The following is a 24,774-nucleotide window of genomic DNA, read 5'->3' as shown; positions in this document are numbered from 1 at the left end:
CCAAACTCCATCAGTGGGGTTTTCAATAGGACAGCCACAAATGTTGGATCAAAAAGGTCCACATATAAAGCTAAGTGGGACTTTGTATTCTTTGTTGCATGGAAGTGGTTCTGAATTGGATTGACCAGCTAGATTTAGGATTGGTTTAGGTGCTGCAAGGGGACTTGCTTGGCTTCACCACGGTTGTCAGCCTCCAATTATGCACCAGAACATATGCTCAAATGTGATCCTCCTTGAAGAGGATTTTGATGCTAAGATAATGGATTTTGGGTTGGCAACGCTTACGGCTTCTGATTCTCGCCATCATGTGCATCCATCTTTTGGTGATTCTTCAAGAAGTTCAAGAGGGGCTAAGGGTTACAAGCAGAATTGCAGTTAGCATTGTCAGTTTCAAAAAAATAAAACCAAAACTTATTTAGCTGATGTGGTATATTCTAAGCCATTGGATTTTTTAATCTCATAATCCGTTAAATCCATGTGATCCTTTTAAATCTTATATGTCTTGATATAAATCTTTTAAAATACATAAGTAAAAAGTCTTGATTATAAAAAATCCATGAATAAAATCTTATAAGTCATTACATTCTGTTTAAATCCACTGGACTTTTTTATCTCTAAATAATCTTTTAAAATCTCAATTGAATACACCCCCCTTAATTTATGGTAGTGTATTAATTGGACATGAAATACTATACACTTTTCCTAAAAAATGTTTTAAAAAACCTCGAATGACAATTTAAATTAGTTATGCACGACGTGTATGATAGGATTAATTGGAATTATCTCTTTACTTGCTTATGAAATTCGGTTTTCAACAAACTTGGATTAACTTGATTAGAGAATGTGACAACTGTTTCTTGTTCAAATTTAATCAATGGTAAACCTTATGAAAATATTACACCTTCTGGAGGATTAAGATAGGGAGATCCGCTTTCATCTTATGCGTGGAACCTTTCGACATTTAAATAACTCTGAACGCTTCTCTTCTCATATTAAAATGCTATTAAATAATTTTCAATCTACCTTAGGACAAAAGGTCAATCTACATAAATCTACTTTTTTTTTTCTTATCATGTTGATGGTGGAATAAAGGACCATATAACTATAGTATCTTAGACATTCCTCACAAAAGTACTATTTTACTGAGCCTTGGGAAACACATTGGTAGTCTTCATCAATGAAACCAACAGTTGCTTATAGATAAATTCTTGGCTTGGCTTGAGAAGCTAGTTGCATGGAAGCTGAGCATTCATGAGTTTAACAAGAGAGAGAGAATGACCAGATTTTCTACTAGAAATAGAGGTTTAAAGCAAAGGATTTTGTGAGAATTTGCTGAGGAGAGAGAGAGAGACAGAGATTAGGGTGGAAGAACGAGCAATGATTTTATTAAATGGGTTGGCACGACACGGCCCGATAAATTAAATGGGCTGGCATGGCACGGCCCGATAAATTAAATGGGCCGGGCCAGCACGGTACGAAAATGTTAAAAGCACGAGTTTAAATGGGACGGGCCCAACACTTGTTTGGTAATTTGTGGCTGTCGATGTGGGTGTAAAAGCCCAGAAGCTCCAAATGTTGCTCCAATATGCAATTTCCTTGGTTGGGATTCTCCGGCAAAACACCTCTGAAGCCACTTGTGGAGTCATCACATACCTTGCGTCAAGTGCGGGAATCAGATTCCCAAATTGATATCCTCGTTCAGTAATGTGAGTGTGCAGAGAGTGAATGCTTGGGCACGCCACACACACTGTGTGCCGATCAATCCCACTCACTTGCGTATACAACAAAAGTAGAACAAAATGAAAACCCAAACCAGAAAACAAGACTACTTGTGGGTTTCTTGAAAAGTTATAATGAGTTTTTAGCTATAGAGATAAATGGTTATCTCTATAATGGATTAACCCAAAAAGTCCAAAATACAGTCGAAGATGAATTCGATGAACCCACGTTCCAAAAATGGGTATTAAAGACCTATAAAACCCAAAACCCACGACCCCCTCTCTTTCTCTCAGCCATAACACAAACACACTTCACTGCGGGTAATATATAAACACCTCTAAAACTCATGCCATCTCTCTTAGAGAATTGAGAATGTATGTTCACAAATAAAAGTTCTCTTTTTATTACAATCTTACTCGGGACTACTTTTATCATTGAGTTGGCAAGGACTGATTTTGGATGAGAGCAAGTAACCAGGGGCAGGCAACAGTAAGTTTGGAGCTTTTAATTACTGGTCAAATTCTAATGAGGACCCTTGCATGCATTAATTATGGAATTAAGATTCTTGAAATTAAGATTTTAGACACATGTGATTAATAAATAACCAAGTGTTGCTGCAAAAGTCCAATGAATCATCCAGTAACATTTACATACTTGTTTCTCATTTCTCTACCTTTTTTTTTTTTTTTTGTCATTCGTGGTCCTCAAGGTTAGTATGTCTAGGGTTATGCAATTGAATTAGTTATGCAAGACGCTTATGATAGGAAGATGTAGGATGAAATATGGGTCAATTATGTTGTGAAAAATTAATTAAAATAAGGGAGATTCACTAATATACCCAATATAGGAGCCCAAATTATAAAAATACCCCATATGAAATGGACTTTAGAAACACACCCAAAACTCATTTATAACATAACAAAAAGGCTTTTAACTTCTTTTAAATTACAAAACTGCCATTGATTTCTCAAAACAAACCCAACCCCAAAACATATAAACAAGCCCAAAATACTCAATAGGACATCAAAGTAATTTAATAATCAAAATTAAATTCAATAGGGCCAATTGTCATTTTTTGAGTTTTTTTTTTTGTTTGTCTATAGAAATTAAATGGTATGGGGTATATTTATAGTTTTAGTGCTAAGAATGGGTATTTGACTAAATATCTCTTAAAATAAAGGGGCTCAAAGTTGGAAGGAAATCAAGGGAGCTTTAGTTTTAAAACACAATATAGTTTACTAATTTGGAAGATAGGAATACAATTTCATCTAATTAGCATAAGGCCAAAGACCAAAATATGGTACCTAATTTACAAAAATATCATTAAAAAATATCAAAATTACACACAATGCCACTCCTAAAGCAAGCATACTATGCCACATGTCCATATCTATCCAACCACCACCGCTGGAATCTCGCCGCCGGCCACCACCGCAGGAATCCCGCCGCCAGCCACCACCGCCGGAATCTCGTCGCCTGCCACCTTCTGCAGGGGATCAACTCCATTGCCCTTTATTCACCTTTAAAAAAAAAAAGATTTTGTGTCATTGAATGGACTCGAACCTTGACCCTCAAAGGAGGAAGGTTCACTCACAAACCACTACACCAAACATGATTTTGCAATATTTATTCAATTATACAATATTTATATAAACAATCAACGGTTTTAAATTTTTTTTAAAAAAATATCATTTCAACACTTATTCACACAAAAACTGCAAATAAAAACAGAAACTGTAACAAAAATACAATGTATGTATCAATTATGTTTAAAAAAAACAAAAACAAAAACAAAAACAACTACAAAAACAATTGTAATTAAATGAAAACTGCAATGCAGTTTCCAGTTTCCAAAAGTCCAATTTTGAGTTGGGTAGTTGTACTCTTTTCTTGCCCACCCAATTCCTCATCTGGGTAGCCCCTACTCTTCAAATTGGTGAGGTTGAAGGCCAAGGAAAGAACAAAAATCAAATTGTAATTAAATGAAAACTGCAATGCGGTTTCCAAAACTGCAATTCAGTTTCCAGTTTCCAAAAGTCCAATTTTGAGTTCCCTTTCTCTTGGGTAGTTCTACTCTTCTCTTGCCCACCCAAATCCTCATATGGGTAGCCTCTACTCTTCAAAATTCTAACATACATAAGGCTGAAAACTTTGACATTATAAGAAAAAGAGTGAAAGTTTATGCAAATTGAAAATGTTACCAGCGTCTGTTTGAATAGCACATCTAATGGCCTTTCCATCTGGTGAAGGTATCTCCCGGCCCAATCAATGACCACCTGCAATATCCAAAATACCCATCAGACCATAACACATTTGACAAAGAAACTAAGATCTGTTGTTTTTATTTTATTTTATTTTATTGTTTTTATATAGTAATCTTACGAAATGAAACTAGTTTCTTTGCCAAGAAACTACTTGGCAAAGAAATGAAGCACATTTAATCTACAATCATGCTAAACTACTAATTATACACAACAAGTTTAAGTTTCCACATAACTCTAAATAGAATTTACTAAATTCTCTCGGGTGGAAATAATGGGAAAATTTGCTGGTGCTGTTGGAAATTACAATGCTAATCTTGTCGCATATCTTGATATTAATTGGCCCCGAATTGCTGAAGAGTTTGTAACATCTCTTGGGTTGAGTTTTAATCCCTATGTTACACAGATTGAACCTCATGACTATATGGCAGAACTCTTCCATGCATTTAGCCAGTTCCCATCAATTTGGGATTTTGACGTAAGCTAAATGGGACAAATTCAATACATCGTACACAAATACCAACAACAAGTGAATGCAAATGCAGGCCTTTGAAGTAAAACCCAAACTCAAACCAACTCAATACACACAACTTATCTAATTTACATCCAAAACGTAATTGAAATCTTGAAAAAGCAAAGACACAACCTCACCTCGACCATCTCGTCCGTAGAAACTGCACAAGCCGGCAATTTCTCATTCGAAACCCTAATTTTACAATCAATCTCTTTCCTAATCTTCTCCACCACCTTACCGCCCTTCCCTATCACCGACCCGACCGGCGCTACCTCCGCCAGAAACCGGAGTTCTCAACCAAATCTTGGAACGGATTGCACTGGGAGCGACGACCACCACTACCCGGTCACGCAACTTGACTTGGGCTTCTTCCATTCGGATCTTGGCCCCGGTGGCCTGCCGTAGCTGCTTGTTCACGCTACTTGACTTTCCGATGATGCCACCGATCTGGGTTCCACAAGCGTTTTTGCTACCATAGTACAATTCTTGTGCGGTCAAGTTTCTCATAGGTCTCTCGATATGATCTGATTTTTTAAAAAAAATATTTAAAAAAACCAACGAATTTTGGTCACTCTTTTAAACAAAAAGGGTATAATTGACATTTCAATATTTAATGTAAGGTGGGCCAACGAATTTGGGCATCTTCTTTGGTCAAATCCAAAACAAAATTCAATTCCTATGTATTAAAACCAAAACAGAAATACTTTTTGTCTCAAATACTAATTACTAAAGATAATTATGTTTAATACCTAATTTTCCATAAGGAAGGGATTTTCTAATTGATTGAGGAAGTTTGAAGCAATTGTGATTCTGTTAAGATTTGTATTTAATTTAATGTTTAATTTTATATTTTGAAGGATAAGTTACTTGTTAGGATATTATTTTCCTATGACTTTAGGGTTTTTTTTTTCTTCTATTTAAGCCAACTCTTGTATTTGACAGTTTATTCATAGAGCCGCATTTTCTCTTTCTTTTCTGTTCGTCTCCTCTTCTCAGAACCCTAACTAAGCCAAGCACTGCCATAACCTCCATCTTCTTCTCTATATCCATGGAGCGTACGGAGCTTGCTGTTGAGAACAACGATCTGCCTCGTCCTCCGCCGGATCTTGCTGTTGAAGAGTACTACGATCTGGTAGTTCTATATGATTTCAAACAATCAGAACAGAGGCTTTAATTTGAGACAATTTCAATTTCAATTTTATGTTTACTTATCGCTTTGCTTCTTGTTGTTGGGTATTGTTGTGGCATTAGGGATTCTCTGAGGTTACTTTCGATATAAACAAGAAGCTGGATAAGCTTGTCTCGATTGTGGTAGGCGGGAATTCGCTTTCCCCTCCTTCGCAGGAGCCACCAACTGACTATGAAATTGGCAATATGGAGCTGCTCGAGATTCTTTGGAAGGCGAGTGGGAAGCTTGACGGACTGTTATTGTTCATGTCGAGCAAGGAGTGAAGGCTTACTGGGTGCTCTCTCTTCATATTACACTTGTTGGCATGAGTTGGAAAATATGGTTGTATGGTCAACACGTGTGGGCACGTTAGCTTGTTTAGAGAATATTGTTTTATGGCAGACAGTTAGCATGTGTTAGGAATGATTTAGACAACTAGCTTATCTTTATCTCCATAGAGTACTTTCACTTTGTAATGTGTATATATATTGACCTCCCCATTTGGAGGAATATTGAAATAAAACTACTCTGCATTTGACATGGTATCAGAGCGTTAAGCTCTTGAGACCTGAACTGATCTATCCTAGCTTTCCATACCATTTTGTTTTCCGCTGCTATTACTCATATCCAGACCCAGAAAAGATTACCACTGCCAACTGAATATCTAAACTATCCAACTGCCCACTGCATATCTAAACTCTCCCACTACCCACTGCCAGAACTGCTCTATAGCTTGCTGCTACCGTCTAACTGATCCAATCCTCTTCTCTTTACCAAACTCTTTCTCTCCGTCTCTTTTTTCTACATTCCCATAACTTTATATTATCTTATTTTATCTTTTCCACATTCCCACATGCCCATCATTCTTTACTTTTCTCTTTCCCATAAACTATATTAACCTTTTTCTCCTTTTCCCATAATTTTTTATCTTTCTATTTCCCATCCGAGACAACCTTGTCTCCCTTTTCAAACCAAAGTTTTTTGAATAATATTCTTTATTCATTTACCTATGGCTGGTGATAAATTTGAAAACTTCCAAATTGCTCCTGAGAAATTGACTGGAAGAGTCAATTATGATTCCTGGGCTCGTGCTGCTCGCATGACCATAGCCAGCAAGAAGAAGCTCGGCTATATTACTGGTACCAAGAAAGCTCCTAAACAGGAAGATGTTGATGCCTATGAAGATTGGGAAGAAGAAAATTGTACTGTTCAAACATGGCTTCTCAATGCCATGGAAAAACATGTCCGTGCTCTGTTCGATCGTCTTGCTACTGCCAAAGCAATCTGGAATGCTGTAGAGAAAACTTATTCTGTGGGTAATAACTCCTCAAAGATTTATGAGTTGACCAAGAGATCTGTCAACACCGTGCAAGCAGGACGCACCCTGGAGGCTTATTATGAGGAATTGCAAATCATTTGGCAAGAACTTGATTCTATCAATCCACCTCAAATCAAGAATGAAATTGATCTCTGCACTCATTTGGTAACTGTCACAAATTTCCGTGTATATATCTTCTTGGCAGGGCTGGATTCACATCTTGATGCAGCCCGTGCATATGTGCTCCGCTCTGATCCTCTTCCTGATGTCTTAGAAACTTATGCTATGATTTGTGAAGAAGATGTCCGACTAAAAACCATGTGGAGTGAAGAGAAGACTAGTGGAAGTGCCATGGCTGCACGCAAGGGATTCCAAGGACCAGATCGTGATCGTACTTCTTTTGCACACCCTCCTAAACCAGCCTTTGCTTCAAAACCAGTCATTGAGAGATCCTCTGCACCGTTACAGTCCTCTGTCAAGCACAATGGATCATCTCCTACTAAAGATGAGCACAAATGTACTTATTGTGGTAAAAACCATACTATTGATAAGTGTTGGAAACTTCATGGACGACCTGCATGGGCTGATGATTTGATTGCCCAGAAACATAGAAGCAGTGCTGCTCATGTCACCACTCAAACCACTGGGGATGAATCAGGTGATGTAACCACTAAGGAGGCCAAGCAAGGTAAATTTAGTTATGCTTTATGTACTTCTACTTCTGCTTGTGATAGTGCATGGGTAGTTGATACTGGAGCGACTGATCATATGACTAATAATCCTAGGAAATTCACTACCTTTACTTCCACATGTTCAAAATATATCATGAAAACTGCTACTGGAGAAACAAATGTTGTCACTGGCATTGGCACTGTTAAAATTACCCCTTCCATGACCTTAACTAATGTCCTTCTTGTTCCTACATTAGATAAGGATCTATTATCTGTGTCCAAACTTACGGCAGAGTATTCTTCCCATTTTTTCCCACAACATTGTTATTTTCAGGATCTTCACACTCAGGAGGAGGTGGGTCGTGGTTTTAGGAGAGGGGATTTATGGTACTTTCATGGTTCAAATTCAGACATTGTTGCACATCAAGCTAATAAGCAAGTTCTGGAGAATGAGAAGATGATTTGGTTGTGGCATCAACGGTTAGGACACCCATCATTTGGATATTTAAAGCACCTTTTACCTTCTTTGTTTGCTTCTTGTAATAAAGAGTTTAAATGCTCTACATGTGAGACTTGTATTTTCGCCAAAAGTCATCGCACTACTTTTTCCTCGAGCGATAACAAGGCATTGATGCCATTTACTTTGGTCCATTCTGATGTTTGGGGTCCTTCTCAAACTACTACATGTGGTGGTATGCGATGGTTTGTGACTTTTATTGACGACTGCACACGTATCACCTGGATTTATTTGCTCAAACACAAGAGCGATGTGAGTCGTATTGTTAAGGAATTCTGTACGATGGTTCAAACTCAATTTGCTACCACTATCAAAGTGTTGCGTTCTGACAATGGCAGTGAATATGTTAATCGTGATCTTGCTGAATTCTTTATCTCCCAAGGAATGATTCATCAAACATCATGTCCCTACACTCCACAACAAAATGGTGTTGCTGAGCGTCGCAATCGCCAACTCTTGGAGGTTACCCGAGCCTTTCTGATTCATCACAATGTTCCCAAGTATCTATGGGGGGAAGCATTGCAGTCTGCTATATATGTGATAAATCGAGTGCCTTCCAGTGTACTTGGATTTCAAACCCCGCTTCAGGTTCTTCAAGCTAAAATGAAGACCATGCCTCCTGTCACTAACCTTCCTCCAAAGGTGTTTGGGTGTGTTGCCTATGTTCATGTACTTCCTCATCAGCGAAGTAAACTCGACCCATGTGCCATCAAATGTCTTTTTGTGGGTTATGCTTCCCATCAGAAAGGCTACCGTTGTTATCACCCGCCTACTCGCAAGATGTTTGTTACTATGGATGTCACCTTTCATGAGGATTTATCCTATTTTTCCATTGATGGCTCTCCTCTTCAGGGGGAGAATGATGGTGTAGAAGAGAATAGCCATGAGTGGCTTACAATTTCTGCATCTAAGTCTAATAATGTCCCATGTCTGGATGCTCAAGTTGAAACTGAAGCTTCGGATTCTGTCCCATGTGTGGATGCTGAAGCTCACACTGAGGCTATCATTGATGACCAAGAATTCAACTTTCAGACACCAGAAACTGAAAACACCATGGAAACACCATCTTATTCCCCTCTTTCTCCACGGCCCATCCAACCTACTCGAGAGGTCCCACATGAGGTAACTCCTGAAACTAATGATGTTTTAGGTAATTTAAATAACAATTTTGAGTCTCAACCATCAAAATATCAATTGCCTGTTCGAACAAACCGTGGTAAACCCAAACCTCAATATACTGCAGACCTAAATGCTAAAGCCAAATATCCCATCAGTAATCATGTGTCAACCCATAGATTATCCAAGTCATATGAGTCGTTCCTATATCAAGTATCTACTGTATCTATTCCAAGACAGTTGCAGGATGCATTAGCAGATGCTAAATGGACTGAAGCTATGGCAGAGGAGATGAGGGCTCTACAAAAGAATCAGACATGGGATGTGGTTCATTTGCCTCCAGGAAAGAAGACTGTTGGATGCAGATGGATTTTCACCATCAAACATAAAGCTGATGGCTCTGTCGAGAGGTACAAAGCTAGACTGGTTGCTAAAGGTTATACTCAGAAATATGGTGTAGACTACAATGAGACTTTTGCTCCTGTAGCTAAGATCAATACTGTGCGTATATTACTGTCTTTAGCTGCTAATTATGATTGGCCTCTATTGCAATATGATGTTAAGAATGCTTTCCTACATGGGGAGTTGAAAGAAGATGTGTACATGGATCTTCCACCAGGTGTTCCAGAAAGGACAGGAATGGTATGCAGGTTAAAAAGGGCATTATATGGATTAAAACAGTCTCCTCGATGTTGGTTTGGAAGATTTGCACTATCAATGAGGAAGTTTGGGTACAAACAGAGTAACTCAGATCACACATTATTTCTGAAGCATAAGAAAGATAAGGTAACTGCTTTAATTATTTACGTGGATGATATGATATTGACTGGAAGTGATGATGATGAAATTGATAAATTGAAGAAATATCTGTCAAGTGAATTTGAGATGAAAGAGTTGGGAGAATTAAAGTATTTTCTTGGGATAGAAGTGGCCAGATCAGACCAGGGCATATTTCTTTCCCAAAGGAAGTATGTTTTAGATCTCTTAACTGACACAGGTATGCTTGGGTGCAAACTAGCTGACACTCCAATTGAACAGAATCATAAGTTACAAGAAAATCCTGGTGATGTTCCCACCAACAAGGAAAGATATCAACGACTGGTGGGTAGATTAATTTATCTCTCTCATACTAGACCCGATATTGCTTATGCTGTAAGTGTTGTTAGTCAGTTCATGCATGCTCCTAGTGAAAGACATATGGATGCTGTCAACAGGATTCTACGATACTTGAAGAGTACTCCTGGAAAGGGTATTATATTTACCAAAAATGAATCCTTAACTATTGAAGGATATACTGATGCTGATTGGGCAGGTGATAATAATAACAGGCGTTCTACCTCTGGCTACTTTACTTTTGTTGGTGGAAATTTGGTTACTTGGAGAAGTAAGAAACAAAAGGTTGTGTCTCGTTCGAGTGCTGAAGCTGAATACAGGGCGATGGCCCAAGGCATTTGTGAATTGTTATGGGTCAAGAATGTGATGAAAGAACTAGGTTACAAACCTAGAGTTGCTATGTCATTGTACTGTGATAATAAAGCTGCCATTGCTATTGCTCACAACCCTGTGCAACATGACCGTACCAAGCATGTGGAAGTGGATAGACACTTTATTAAAGAAAAGTTGGAAGCTCATATTATTGATGTGCCATTTGTGAAGACAGAAGACCAGTTAGCTGATATCTTGACCCATGCTGTTTCCACCACTGCATTTTCCAACTCACTTGACAAGTTGGGCATGCGAGACATCTATGCACCAACTTGAGGGGGAGTGTTGGCATGAGTTGGAAAATATGGTTGTATGGTCAACACGTGTGGGCACGTTAGCTTGTTTAGAGAATATTGTTTTATGGCAGACAGTTAGCATGTGTTAGGAATGATTTAGACAACTAGCTTATCTTTATCTCCATACTTTTATGGAGCACTTTCACTTTGTAATGTGTATATATATTGACCTCCCCATTTGGAGGAATATTGAAATAAAACTACTCTGCATTTGACAACACTGAATGTATCAAGTACCACATTTGAAGTTGAAACCACTATACATTTATGTGGGTTTAATGTACCACATGAACAAATATAGATACATTTCCAATCTCCACTGGCTATTAGTAATCGCCGTTTGTTCTCTCTTCTCGTTTGGGATCAAAGAAATGAGTCCTTTGCCCTTCTCTGGGCCTCGTCCGCCATGAGCGAGTAGCTACGCTTTCCCCTCCTTCGCAGGAGCCACCAACTGACTATGAAATTGGCAATATGGAGCTGCTCGAGATTCTTTGTAAGGCGAGTGGGAAGCTTGACGGACTGTTATTGTTCATGTCGAGCAAGAGTGAAGGCATAACCCTAAGTTCCAAAGCCTTATTATCACCCTTTAAACTTATGCGTTTCTTATTTTAGACTTTAGCTATATAAATTTGATATAAAGAGAGGAAGGCTAGTGGTATTCCATTATTTCAACTGCGTTTCTTATTAGAAATATGTTAAGACTTTCCATGGGTTGTATAAATTTGATAGTTTGTGTTTTGTGGAATTCTTTGGAAAATGCCAGGTCTATGACAGGAAGGGTGGTTTCGGAATTTTGTTAATGTTAAAGCTTTGAAAGTAGTCCCTTCCTCTGGATGACTCTTTACTTGGCATAATAATCAAATGCACAATACTAGAATTTGGATCCTTGTATTACAAATGAAGTTTAATTTATGTTAATGTCTTAATTGGACATGAAATACTATACACTTTTCCTAAAAAATGTTTTAAAAGACCTCGAATGACAATTTAAATTAGTTATGCACGACGCGTATGATAGGATTAATTGGAATTATCTCTTTATTTGCTTATGAAATTTGGTTTTCAACAAACTTGGATTAACATGATTAGAGAATGTGACAACTGTTTCTTGTTCAAATTATCTCTTTAATTGATCAATAACCTGATGCAATGGTAAAAAAATATAGGTATAATGGGTAGCGCTATCAGTTGAATAGGGTGAAAGAAGATGAGATGAAAATAAAGGAGAAAGAGAAGGAGATGGGGCATCTTCAGCTTGCACTATAGCATGAAAAATTACCATCCATCCTGATATTAGCACCATAAGGATTCTCAAGTGACTTTCCATCATTGTTTTTACACTTTTTTCCTTGAAATGAATACTTGTATGTTTAAAGGTTAATATATGTGCTATAAGGTCCTTAAGATATGTTCCCTTTAACATATATACTTCAATGGTCACAGAATTTAGATTTTATGAATTTTTATTTTGTGGTAACAAGAGGGGCTAAGAGCCCAGAACAAATAGACTAAGCACAAACAACACGGAACCTGGACACCCCAATAATTTTATGAATTTTATTATAGCTTTAAAGTTTTATTTTGAAAGATTGTCTATATATATGTCGCAAAAGCTCATTATGGTAAAAAAATTTAGGATTAACTAAAAACCCCCAAACTTGAATGAAAATTATTATGGTGATGTTCTCTAATCATTCACTACTAGATTTTTGTATTTGCGCGATGAAGACATTTTGGTCGCGCAAAGTACATTTGTGTCGCACAAATAGTAATGCGACAGAAGGTTCGTCGAGCAAAATCAGTTGCGCAAAGATCGTAAAGAATGACTTTGCGCGACGAAAATATTCGAATAGTCGTGCAAAGAGCGCGACGGTAAACCTTCGTTGCACCAGATGTCGCGGGACGATGAGATTTTTCGTCGGTCAAAGTTTTGCGCGACGAAAATACGTTCGTTGCATTAACATAGCATGAGGAATAATAATCGTCGCGCAAAAATAGAGGGACGAGAGTACATTCGTGTCTAAAATATTTGCGCGACGAAATACAGTCGTTGTAAGGACACTGCGCGACGACTAACCTTCGTCGCGCAGGTATTGTGCGACGAGAGTATTCGTGACTCAAATATTTGCGCGACGAAATATATTTGTTGCAGTTACTTAGCGAGACAAAATCTTTCGTCGCGCAAAATAGAATAAATTCTTTAAAATTTATTTTTACGGTTGTGTATTTTCAAAAAAGGAAATTTGTGCGACGGAAAATATCGTCGCGCAAAAATAAATATATTATTATTAATTTAAAATTAAATTTAATTATTTTGGTAACAAAAATAAATTTGGTTTTAAAAAAATAATAATAATGAAATGAAATTGCAATTAAAAAAGGTAATAAAGAGAAATATGTAAAATGTTATAACATAATGTATTTAGTACAATAGAAATATTTAAAATGTAATTAAGAATGGTAAAATCTAATCAAACAACCCTCCAAGATCTACATTGTCGTCTGACAAATGCAGCTCGGAGGTCTGGACATTGTTGACAGGGGGAGAGGTGTGGTTGCCATGCTCGGAGGTCGACGGGGGAGTAAAAGGCGGGATTGAAATGCCGGAGTGAGCGAGGGACTGTAGAATATGAGACAAATGACTCTTGAGGTCCGCCACCTCTATCTTCAAAGCAGTCACCTCTTCGTTTGACTCCGATGATTCACGGGGTCTAGGTGGCCGCTGCCTGGCATTCCCCATCCCTCGACAATATGTCCCTGGGCGCCTCCCGAGAGTATGATCCAAGGTTTCAGTCAGGATTTGAAACCCTGCATCTGATGGAGGAACCACAGACTCGAGCGGCGTCTCGGGAGGAAGCTGGGAGGCGGACTTTTGAAGAACCAACTGGCTCCTCTCAATCATCGTCGTCTGTTGAACATAACATAAAATATGAATTAAAACATTCATATAATAACTATAAAAACTTGAACGCTTACATAATAATTTAAATTAAAGGCTACTTACATGAAGGGACTCCGCCAACTCATTCCCAGGTCGAACATAAACGTTGCCAAAGACGTCAATCTCTGGGAATTTGGACCCCCCCTTAAATTGAGCAAGAGAAGAAAAATGTTAGTACGAAAAAAACAAATTAATATTACTGACATATTAAAAAATAAATAAAAACGACTTTATTATTACCTGACGGCGCGCCTCCATCCTATAAAAGAAGGGCCTGGAACCTGAATGGTGGAGAAGGGTCTTCCTCTGCCTATTGACCTTATTTGCTTTGGCCTTCTTCTCTTATACAAAAAATAAAACGTATTAGTTGAAAGTGAAATGAAATATAAAAAATTAAATACACATTAGTAAGAAACATGTAATAAGTTTCAATTTAATATATAAAAATACCACATAATCGGCCTCTTGAAAATGACCGCAGAGCCACTGCCAACTATCCTCCCGGCCCTCAAGCTCCTTCAGGCAACCTTCTTGAAGAGCAACTTGCGGATCATCATATGCCTGAAAATGGTGATGCAGGTCGCTCTTCCACTGCTTGTACCTGTCAGCAAAGAGTCTGTTGATGTAGGCCAACAACTCTTCGCCGACGTTCTCCAAATTGTAGTTTGTCTAAAATAAATTCATTACATACATTAAATATTAGAAATAAAATTTGAAGGGAAAAACAATTAAAAGGTATAGAATACATACCGACAGGTGTCCTAACATCTCCATCCGCACCTGATCAGGCATGACCTTCCAGGACTTCCATTTGATCGGGCAATAAGTCCGAACGACAGATCCAATGTCATGGGCCAACGAGCTGTGCTGGTCAGCCGTTGGTGCAGCCCGATGCCGCGCGTCGTATGCGATGTTTATACGACTGTTGGTCACCCGGGTGACTTTGGCCGTCCTCAACTGGCGACAGGGTCCTCGGGTGTTCTTCTTGGCTGCAAAGACATATAAAATTAACGTTAAATAACAAATCCTACTAACATTCTTGGTCTAACATTCTTGGTCTAAAACAATTGGAGTTGAAGGAAAATCTTTACCTGGTTGTGACCCCGACGCACTAGCAGCAGATGGTGACGTGGTGTCGGTCATGCTGGGAGGGCGGTGACGCAGCCTGGCACTAACTGGTTGTGCCACTGATGACTCTGATGACACCGGCGCACGGGAGACGTGGGGAGAAACTGGCATGTCGTGCGACTGTGCTAGACCAGTGGGAGCTGACACCGCAGTCGGGGGAGCTGAACTAGGTGAAGTCATCACCGTCTTACGACGTTTGATAAGTTGTGACATCTGATAAGGTCTTACAATTAAAAACATCCTTGGCTAAAATTAAAATTTTGTAAAAAAAAAAACCTCAAAGCCTAATGAACAACAAATTCAATATTTAAAAAACAAACAGAAACATGTATTCTTTATATGGCAAAAAACAGAAGCACATTTTTGAAAGCAAACAAAACAGAAATATGTATGATATTACAAAAAACAGAAGCACATAATAAAGAAAAATCAAATTGCTGCCCAATTTTGAAATAATCGGTATGTGATCAAAATACGAAGCAAAATACAAAATTTGGTTAGTAGCACATAGTTTAAAGCCCCCGAAAAGTAATCAAAATACAAAAAACAGCAGCAGATGCTCCAATCAAATCTGAAATCTAACAGCAATACACCTAAAAATTCACAAATCCAACACCACAATGCAATTTCAACACCTCCAATCAAATCTGAAATAAAAAATACAAATCCAATACAAAAACAAAATTGAAACAGCAATTTAAACACTTAGGATGCCGCAATACAAATCAAATACAAATCCTAACCAACCATCAGACTAAGCAGCAATTTAAACAATTACAAAATAAATATACAAATTGAAACAACAAAACAATTCCAAACTTAATCCGAAAATTTCAGAAATAAAACTTAACAATTGAAAATATTAATCGGGGAGAGTTAGGAAATTTACAAACTGGGTTTCGAGGGAGACTGGAGAGCACGGCAGTTCGGCGGTGGCGAGCGAGACAGAAAGTGGGGGGCCGCCGTCTGACAGGGATGAGCGGAGATGGAGGAGGCGACAGACTGACAGGGGACATAGGAGAGAGGGACTGAGAGGGATGCGAGGGGACGGAGAAGAGAGGGACTGAGAGGGATAAGTGGGGACGGAGGAGAGAGAGCGGCCCAGAGGAGCCACGAAATGCGAGGGATGAGAGGGGTCCGAGGAGAGAGGGATAGAGAGGGATGAGATAGAGGGAAAGGAGAGAGAGCGGCTGCGAGTTAGGGTTCGAATCGGAGGAGAAGGGGCTGCGAGTTACGGTTCTAGACTGAGAGACTGAGAGACTGAGAGAGGTTGAAGACAGACCACAACTGCGCGTTTCCTTAATGTTTGCGTCTTTGCGCGACAAATAAAACATCCGTCGCGCAAAGTTAAATTTCGTACTTTGCGCGACAGAAAAAATAAACGGCGTCGCGCGAGAAATTTGTAATAGGCGGGATCGGAACTGCCAAAAATTTGAGAACTTGCGCGACGAAATAAACAACATCGTCGCGCAACCTAAACCCTAAACCCTAAACCCTAAACCCTTTCAGAACCCTAAATCCTGAGAATTACATTGCGCGACGGAAAATGTGCTTGCGTCGCGCTATCGTTTATTGCGCGACGAATCAGACAAATATTCGTCGCGCAAAGTACAAAAAGTAAACAATATAAAATGTTAGTGAATATATTGTTTTAATGGGGCTACGCATTCTATGATACTTGTTTCACCGATCCAACCGTCAAACTTGTTTGTTTATACTTAGAGATCGTACACACCAAAAATTGAAAAAATGCAAGATTCATAGATGATGTTACGGGATCAAAATTTTCGACGGTTATAAACTAAAAATCACGATTTAACGGTTTTTTTAACTCCGATTTTAATGATTTTTTACGGGTGCACTCCTTTACTGTATATGAATACAATGATTGAATTGGATCGTCATTTAAAAATATTTACAATAGTGGATACCACAAACTCGTATGTTCTATTTAACAAACATATACAAAAACTCTTCATTTTGTTTTAATATAGTGTTTTCATGACACACGCATTCTAGGAAAGTAGTTTCAACGATCCAACCGGTAGAGTTGTTGGTTTATACTTAGAGATCGTACACGCCAAAATTTGGAAAAAATATACAATCATACATGATGTAACGGGACCAAAATTTTCGACGGTTACAAATGAAAAATCAAATTTTAACGGTTAATTTAACTCCAAATTTGATGATTTTTTACGTCTTGTCTGCTGCGCAAATCTCACGGCCTGGAGTTCCGGGCCGAGGGGATATGCGTTAACACGCGGTTTCCTGCTTTTGGATGCGGTGCGGTTGTGCGCGGGCGTGCCAGCACGGTCTACCGTGCGTCAATGTGTTGATGAGTGTTGGATGGATAAGTGGTGCGCCTGTTTGAACTCGTCTTCCTAATCAAACGATTGTAGCCGAGAGAGGAACTGGTCTCGGCTGTTAGGTCCACGGCCTGAACTACAAGGCCGTTGAGTGATGGTGTTGGTGGTGGGTTTTGGGCGGTGCTCCGGCACGCTGCTCAGGGAGCGACGGTCGTGTGATATATGGGGTGAGTGAACGAACAACAAGGATGGTGCTCCGGCGCCTTGAAAATCAAGGGTCGTATGATATATTGATGAATGGATTTTCCTTACAATCTAACACTACTCCTAGGAAAGCAAGGAAAGATATTGAAAGTGCATTACAGGAAAAAATAAGTTGCTCCGTGGGAGGCTTTGTTTTGTTGTTTAAACTCTTTGAATGTAGCTCGAGTCTTGTATTTATAGGAAGAGTCTCTGGAGGAGTAATCGAGGCTAAAAATCTGCATGGTGGAGCCTGATTGGAGCAAGTGGGTAGTCCAATCGACATTTGGGATCGTGAAGTATGGTGGTGTGACCCCAGAAATCCCGGTGAATCTCGGCCGCCGCTCTTGATCGTGGGTTCTGAGCTTCTGGCCGTGGAGACGCATTTATGGCCTGGATAGCTGGTGAACCAATATCTCAGGCTGTCAGAATTCTTGTGAGAATGTCCACGTCTAATCACTCTGATCCTCATCACCAAATCCTGACTTCAGTCACTTCCCACCTTCCCTCATGCATTAAATGCTTCTTTGTGGCCAGTGGGTTTGCTGCATTAAACAGGCACTACTTCATTAAATGAAGCCTGGGACCCTGCTGTCACGTGATGATTTGCCTTTAATGCCTTGGCCGTGATTTTGTTCGGCCTCGGCCTCGGCCTGCGCTTGAGGCCGAGATGATCATGCCTTAGCATTTCTTCCTTTGTCTTTAGGAAGGCGAAGTACCCTGGCGAAACGTTGCGTTTCAGTTTTTACGAACAAGTGCCAGGGCCGAGAGAAGGGGCTCCTTCGACCAGCTTATGGCCGTGATTTATCAGGCACAAACACGTCTACAAACCTTGACCCCGTATGAATATAATAACTGAATTTGATGTTCATTTAAAAATATTTACAGTTTAATTTCGACTTCTTTTTTTTTTTAACACACTTTGCGCGACGATTAGTTACATTATATACATATACGTCGCGCAAAGTGAAACAGAAAATAATAAATAATTTATAAAGATTATTTTTTAAATGAAGGATTGCGACGAGGCCTTATTTTTCGTCGCTCAAATAACGGTGCGACGATAGTCTTCGTTGCACAAGGTTATTTCTGTTATTTCGAAATAAGTTGAGATTTTTTGGGACATGTCTTATGCGCGACGGGTAAATTTTTTCGTCGCGCAAGATTATTTTCTATTACTTCAAAAATTTGTTGCATATTTGTTAACTGCCGCGACGAAACTCGTCGTCCCGCAAAACCTCCTCATGCGACGGGCAAATATTTTCATCGCGCAAGATTATTTTCTATTAATCAAATATTATTGCATATTTGTTAACTGGCGCGACGAAACTGTTCGTCCCGCAAAACCTCATTGTGCGACGCCATAGTATTATTCGTCGTGCAAAGATAAGACCGGTCGGTTAAAAGTGACAACCGGTCGTTTTTATACAGAGGCTTCGGCGACCGGTCAGTTATTTCCGACGACCGATCGTTTTTTTACATATTCTTTGGCCCTTTTTTGCAGTTCCGACCTCTGTTCAGTTTTTAATCTATAACTTCCTAACCGTATGTTCAAATTTCGAGTTCTTTATACGGTTGGATTCAGCACAGAAAACCAAAGAACACAGCACGGACCAAAAGTCAAAAACCATTACGGACTAAGATTTCCGTCCCGCAAAAATGACGACCGGTCGTTTTAGACAAGAGTACCTTTTTTTTTTTTTTAGTACAACTCAAGTACATGAGCATTAAGAGCCTTTTGAAGTAAACCATTTGCAAGAGCATTGAGATTCTTTCTCAATTTGAGATGTATATGATGAAATTGGGAAGAAGTGCAACTTTTCAGACACGAGATTCATTTCCTAACCGTAATAATTTGCATTTACGCCATAATTAAATGTAAAATAATTTAATTAAAAAAGTATGAATGACTTGATTTCATTGCTTTTTACATTAAACTTCTCAGTAAGTACATATATTCAACAAAAGTAGAGTTGCCAATATATTTACACTAACGTAATTACATTACAAGAAATTACCTATACTAAAACATAGTAAGTCACAAATAAATTGCATTATTCATCATCCGAACTATAATAACCTTCGTTGTCTTCGCTATCATCACTTTCAGTCTCCCAATCATCCTCCTCCTCCTCCTCCTCCTCCTCCTCCTCCTCCATAACTACATGATCGTCGTTGTTGGGGCCCACTGCAGCATCGTATCTAGGAAGATCACCGAGGTCAATTGTAATGGATTGAATCGGTATTTCTCTTGAAGACACTCCTTCGAGCTGAAACGGTTCCTGAACAACATTTGTATTGCGAAGCGTTTCCGCATCATTTTCCATGCAAGATTCTGACCGTTGGTCAGCGACATCGACGTCAGATGGGTCTAGTTCTGGTATAGCATATACGTTCCTGTGATCCATCTGCTGAATAACTTTCCACCCGCTCCCTGCTTTAGGGTCATCTACATAGACAATTTGTTTTGCCATGTTTGCCAAAATGTATGGGTCGTCATCATACCAAGTTATGTTCATGTTCATAGATAGTAACCCTTGATCGATTTTCACACTTCCCTGCCTATTTGGGTTTGTATCAAACCATCGACACTTAAACATGATGACTTGGTATCGGTCTTTGTAAAGCAATTGCACGACAGTTGTGAGTTTGCCATAGAAATCAATGTCCGTACTTTCCCCTCCACCTGGAACATGGACACCGATGTTTTGCGTACACAACTTGTCATCTCGTGCAGTACCTAAAAACTTGACGCCATTAACATGACAACTGTTGCGTCGATTCAGCTGCATCAAAATGGATTCAGCTGCATCCTCAACTTGTGATACTCGCAAGTGCACGAGCCGTTTGGTAGTATAGCATATGTAAGTGCGAGGTCGATCCCACGAGGATTGGTGGTTGAATATTCCAATTCAGTTTTCCTACACAAAACAGAAGAACAAGAAAGAAAATAAATAAAACAAGAAAGAAAGAAAAGAAAATAACTCAAGTAGATAAGTTCCCAAGTTCAATTAGATTAACGGATTGATTCTAGCTAAAGTATGATTAAGCCATGGTGTTTGGTCATAACCTTGTGTTCCTAATTCCCTAATTTGATCATTTGTTGTCTAACCTAAAACTAAGCATTAGGAACCCATTAAGCATAGAAGAACAATTTAAACAACCAAGCATGTATCTAATCCCTGTTGTCGAATGTCCATACATACTCTTCTTATTCATAGTTCAATTCGAATTAAAGCATGGTGTCTACTCTTAATTCAAACCAAGATAGCTAACATGCAAGCCTAAATGGTGATCAATCATTCAAACTAGCCTATTAACTTATAAGCATAATGAATAAGAACAAAAACCATAATTAAAACTTGGAAACTAATTAAACTTGAATACTTAAGAAAGAATGTACATTACAAATAAAAGTAAAGTGAAACTAAGAAAAACTTGAAGGAAAATTAAGTAAACTCATTTTACTACAACAATTGACAACTTGAAAGGAAACTAAGAGAATTTGAGGGAGAGAAGGGAAGGGAGCTCTAGAGAAGTGTTTGAGAGCTCCCCCCCTTGGGGTGTGTTTTGAAGCTTAAAGGCTTCTCTATTTATAGGGCTAAGAGGGAGGAACATCATGATGGATTCCCACACCATCCTTCATCTTTTGCTGCTGCACCTCAAGCATCTTCACATGGGTTCAAAGGTGATCAGTTGTGGCTGCCTTTGCTGCCAACCCATGTGGTTGCCTTTTGGTTGCTGAAAAACGAGTTTTCTGAACCAGTCTTGGTGTAGGAAGGCCAGAGGTTTCAAAACGTATCCAATGGGGCTCAAATTTGGATATGTTATACTAGACACCCATTGGAACAACTTCTATGAAGAAAGTATTCCCATCGGAGCAGTATAAGTGTGCGTTTTGGGACTTGCAAGTTGGCAGCCGAACAGAGACTGGAATTGACTTCATTTCATTTCTTTGCTTTACATGCATGCACATGCTTTCTCTATAATAACTCCAGCATGTACCAACTTGCTCCTTTAGAATTTCATAGCTGGAATGCCTCCCCACTTCACTCATTATGTTGGATCCAAAGTCAGTTGCAGCATGGGTGAGGCACATGGCTTAAAGGAGGAGACAAGGCTCAAAGCTGGCAGCTGCAAATCCTCCTGAGCATGGTTCAGTGTTGGACGGGTTAAGGACTCCACATATGTTCAATTGGGCTGAATTTTGGATATGTTATACTAGACACCCAATTGAACAACTTCTATGAAGAATGTCTCCTCATCCGAGGTGTGAAGATTGCTGAAATGAGACCTGTAAGGTGACTTACGAAACTGGACTGACAAGAAGTGTGGCCCAACTTTGGTTTTGTCTTTAAGCTCTTGCTCATATGCCAATCAGTCCTTAACATGCATGGATTGCATCAAATGTTATCTCTTGCTATCTTAACCTACAAAACACACAAATAGAGGTAAGTGACTCAAAATAAAGAGAAACTAAGCAAAATCACTAAGTAAAGAAGGCATGCAAGTGTATGAAATTATGGACTTATCAAAACAGAAAATGGATTAAAAGCACAAGTTTAACTCAATAACATAACCAAATCATAAGCTAGAAGGGTACAAAATGATATACAATTATGAACCGATCAAATACCCCCAAACCTAGATTTTGCTAGTCCTCGAGCAAAACAAAAGGAAAACAAAGATAAAAACAAAACAAGAAGTTAACTAAACCACTTCCGCAGGTAACTCGATTGCATTGAGCATATGCAACAAGCCTTTAAACCTCTAGGCATCCCTAGTAGGAGGAGTTGTGTCTCCTGAGGGTTTAACAGAAACGATACCCACAAACGTTTTACTAACTCTACAAAACAAAGTGGTTAGAAAACTTTACTAAATTTGTTAGTCCTTAAGCAAAATAAAACAAAAAATTAAAACAAAAATAATTACAAAAACTAAAACAAAAATAAAAGAAATAAAAATAAAATAAAATAATTACAAAAATAAAAACAAAACAAAAAACTCAAAACAATCTTTCCGAACATTTTCTGAAGAGAAATGACTCATGCACATGACTCAAAAATAAAAGCTCAGTTTTTAGACAATATTTACAAGGTGGCAAAGTTCAAAACACAACATGCTCAAAGTGTAGTAGTGTGATAGCCAAATGCAACAAATTCCCCAATCTTAGTTTTTACACAATTTCAAAAATCATACCAAACACAAATGCAACTTCAAATCTCACCAAAGTTGTCCTCTCACAAATGAATCACTCAGAAGAGGGCTATAAGGCATCACTCAGTTATAAACATAAGATTAGAGTTAAACCATAAAGGACTTAACTCAAAATAGGAAGATAAAGAACTTGCATTAATATGATCTCAAGAAGGATGCCAAACACTTAAAAGTAAGAAAATGCATGCAATTCATCCATATGACATTTAAGATCAATTTAGGTCTTTATTATAGATTGTAATGGGGCCAAGGGTGTAAGGTGAGTAAGAAATGAAAGGTATGGATAATACAAAGTCCAAGGAACTCAAAATGTAAGAGCATAAAATAATTGTTTACAAGACTTCGAATCATCATGATTAGATTTTTTTCTTTTACATGATTAAAACTCCTTATACCTTCATTTACATTGATTTAAACTCCTTTCCAAACACCAAATATTTTTGAAGGCCCAAAAATGAATTTTCAATCAACCACCACTTAATCACAACATTTTTTTTTCTTTTCTTTTCTTTCACCAATTGTGTGAATTTCTCTTCTTTTTTTTTTCTTTATGTAATATCCCTTCCCAAACTTAGCATGAAAAACACATCCGAATTAGAGCTCATGAGTTCCTTAGAAAGGTAAATATTTGTTTTTCGGGCTAAGGTGAGGAAATATAATTGGTAAAATGAAAGAAAAGGTTTACATGTAGGCTCAAAATGGTTAACAATGGAAAATCATGCTTAAGCATGCATAAGGTTAGCTTGAAAGGCACAAACGATCCAAAGAGGGCCTTAATATCATTTCTTAAATGTCATGAAATCAAATTGCAAAAGAATGAATGACTTTTAAGTGTTCAACCAAATCAATGAATAATGAGATCAAACAACAACTTTGATGACAAGAAAATAAGAGTATGTGTATAACACTCATGAAATGAAGCACAAGGCTCAAAAGCTCACATTATATGGTTATGTAAGTCTAATTTATGTTTGATACAATTCTTTGGGTCATGCAAATCCTTTAATTGGAAAATTATGAAACAAATGGCAAGTGCAAAGAAGGTTTCGAACATATCATGCTAGAACGATGCCAAAATTTATTTAAAATTTTTAAGTTTTTTTTTTTTTTTTTTTTTAAATTTTTTTTTTTAACAATAAAAATTTACAAAAAAGAAAAAAATAAATAAATAAAATTCAATTTTCATTTAAGTCATGCAAACATTTATCACAATCTCATCATAAGTGTTCGGAAAGTGACTCAAAACAAAACAAGACTCAAAATAAAATAATAAAATAAAAACAAGCAAGAAATTAATTTAATTTAAAATTTTTTTTAAAGAAAAACCAAATTTACTTGCTAAACTCCAATACCCCCAAACCTAGAAATGAACATTGTCCTCAATGTTTAAAAATTAGGAACAAGCAATGTCATAACAAGAAATGAAAGGTACTAAAGTAAGTAAATATAAAATCACAAAACACACAAGAATTAAAATACAAAAATAAAATAATTACAAAATAAAAATTACAAAACAAACAAACAAATAAAAAAGAAACGAAACAGTAAAACACTCGAAACAAAAAGTCCTAAACAAACAATCTTACGCAAACCAAAACCCAAACGATTGAAAGCCCAACCCAAAAGAAGATTAACTCACTTTGAAACCTAAACAACGGTGAAAACCCAACCCACAATGAAATCCGAAGCCCACACGTTTTTTTATTATTATTTTTTTATTTTTTTATTTTTAAGATGACACGTGAATTGGGAGTGCAAAGACGGGATTTTTGAAAAGAGAGAATGTGGTCCCTGATGTCTCGGCTCCTGTGAGGTCACGGGCAAAAGAGGTGAAGGACGTGTCGGCGCGCAGAGGCCGCTTTCACATCCCCCAA

General features: G+C 38.1%; 2 protein-coding genes and 2 long non-coding RNA genes across 4 annotated transcripts; 2 read left to right on the top strand and 2 right to left on the bottom strand.

The window, feature by feature from the left end:
• Window positions 1-2,950: 2,950 nt before the first annotated feature.
• Window positions 2,951-5,017, bottom strand: LOC110744309 (uncharacterized). The gene is made up of 3 exons (XR_002524604.2): window positions 4,632-5,017; window positions 3,921-3,995; window positions 2,951-3,239 (listed from the first exon to the last, which is right to left on the bottom strand). It is a non-coding gene; the product is annotated as an uncharacterized LOC110744309 (long non-coding RNA).
• A 413-nt stretch (window positions 5,018-5,430) lies between these two features.
• Window positions 5,431-11,911, top strand: LOC110744314 (uncharacterized). The gene is made up of 3 exons (XR_015826334.1): window positions 5,431-5,626; window positions 5,746-5,980; window positions 11,288-11,911. It is a non-coding gene; the product is annotated as an uncharacterized LOC110744314 (long non-coding RNA).
• Window positions 6,672-8,023, top strand: LOC148291256 (uncharacterized). The gene is made up of 2 exons (XM_088245733.1): window positions 6,672-7,668; window positions 7,986-8,023. The coding sequence occupies exons 1-2, from the start codon at window positions 6,672-6,674 to the stop codon at window positions 8,021-8,023; spliced, it is 1,035 nt and encodes a 344-aa protein (XP_088101859.1).
• Window positions 11,912-13,532: 1,621 nt separating the features above from the next.
• LOC148291255 (uncharacterized) lies at window positions 13,533-15,314 on the bottom strand. Its single transcript, XM_088245732.1, has 6 exons — window positions 15,098-15,314; window positions 14,757-14,995; window positions 14,457-14,675; window positions 14,247-14,345; window positions 14,070-14,150; window positions 13,533-13,973 (listed from the first exon to the last, which is right to left on the bottom strand). The coding sequence occupies exons 1-6, from the start codon at window positions 15,312-15,314 to the stop codon at window positions 13,533-13,535; spliced, it is 1,296 nt and encodes a 431-aa protein (XP_088101858.1).
• Between the last annotated feature and the right edge of the window lie 9,460 nt (window positions 15,315-24,774).

This window comes from Prunus avium, chromosome 8 (genome assembly GCF_965620075.1).
Source record: "Prunus avium chromosome 8, drPruAviu1.hap1.1, whole genome shotgun sequence".
NCBI classification, from domain to species: domain Eukaryota; kingdom Viridiplantae; phylum Streptophyta; class Magnoliopsida; order Rosales; family Rosaceae; genus Prunus; species Prunus avium.
Note: the sequence above shows the minus strand (reverse complement) of the source record. Positions and strands in the feature narration are given on the sequence as shown.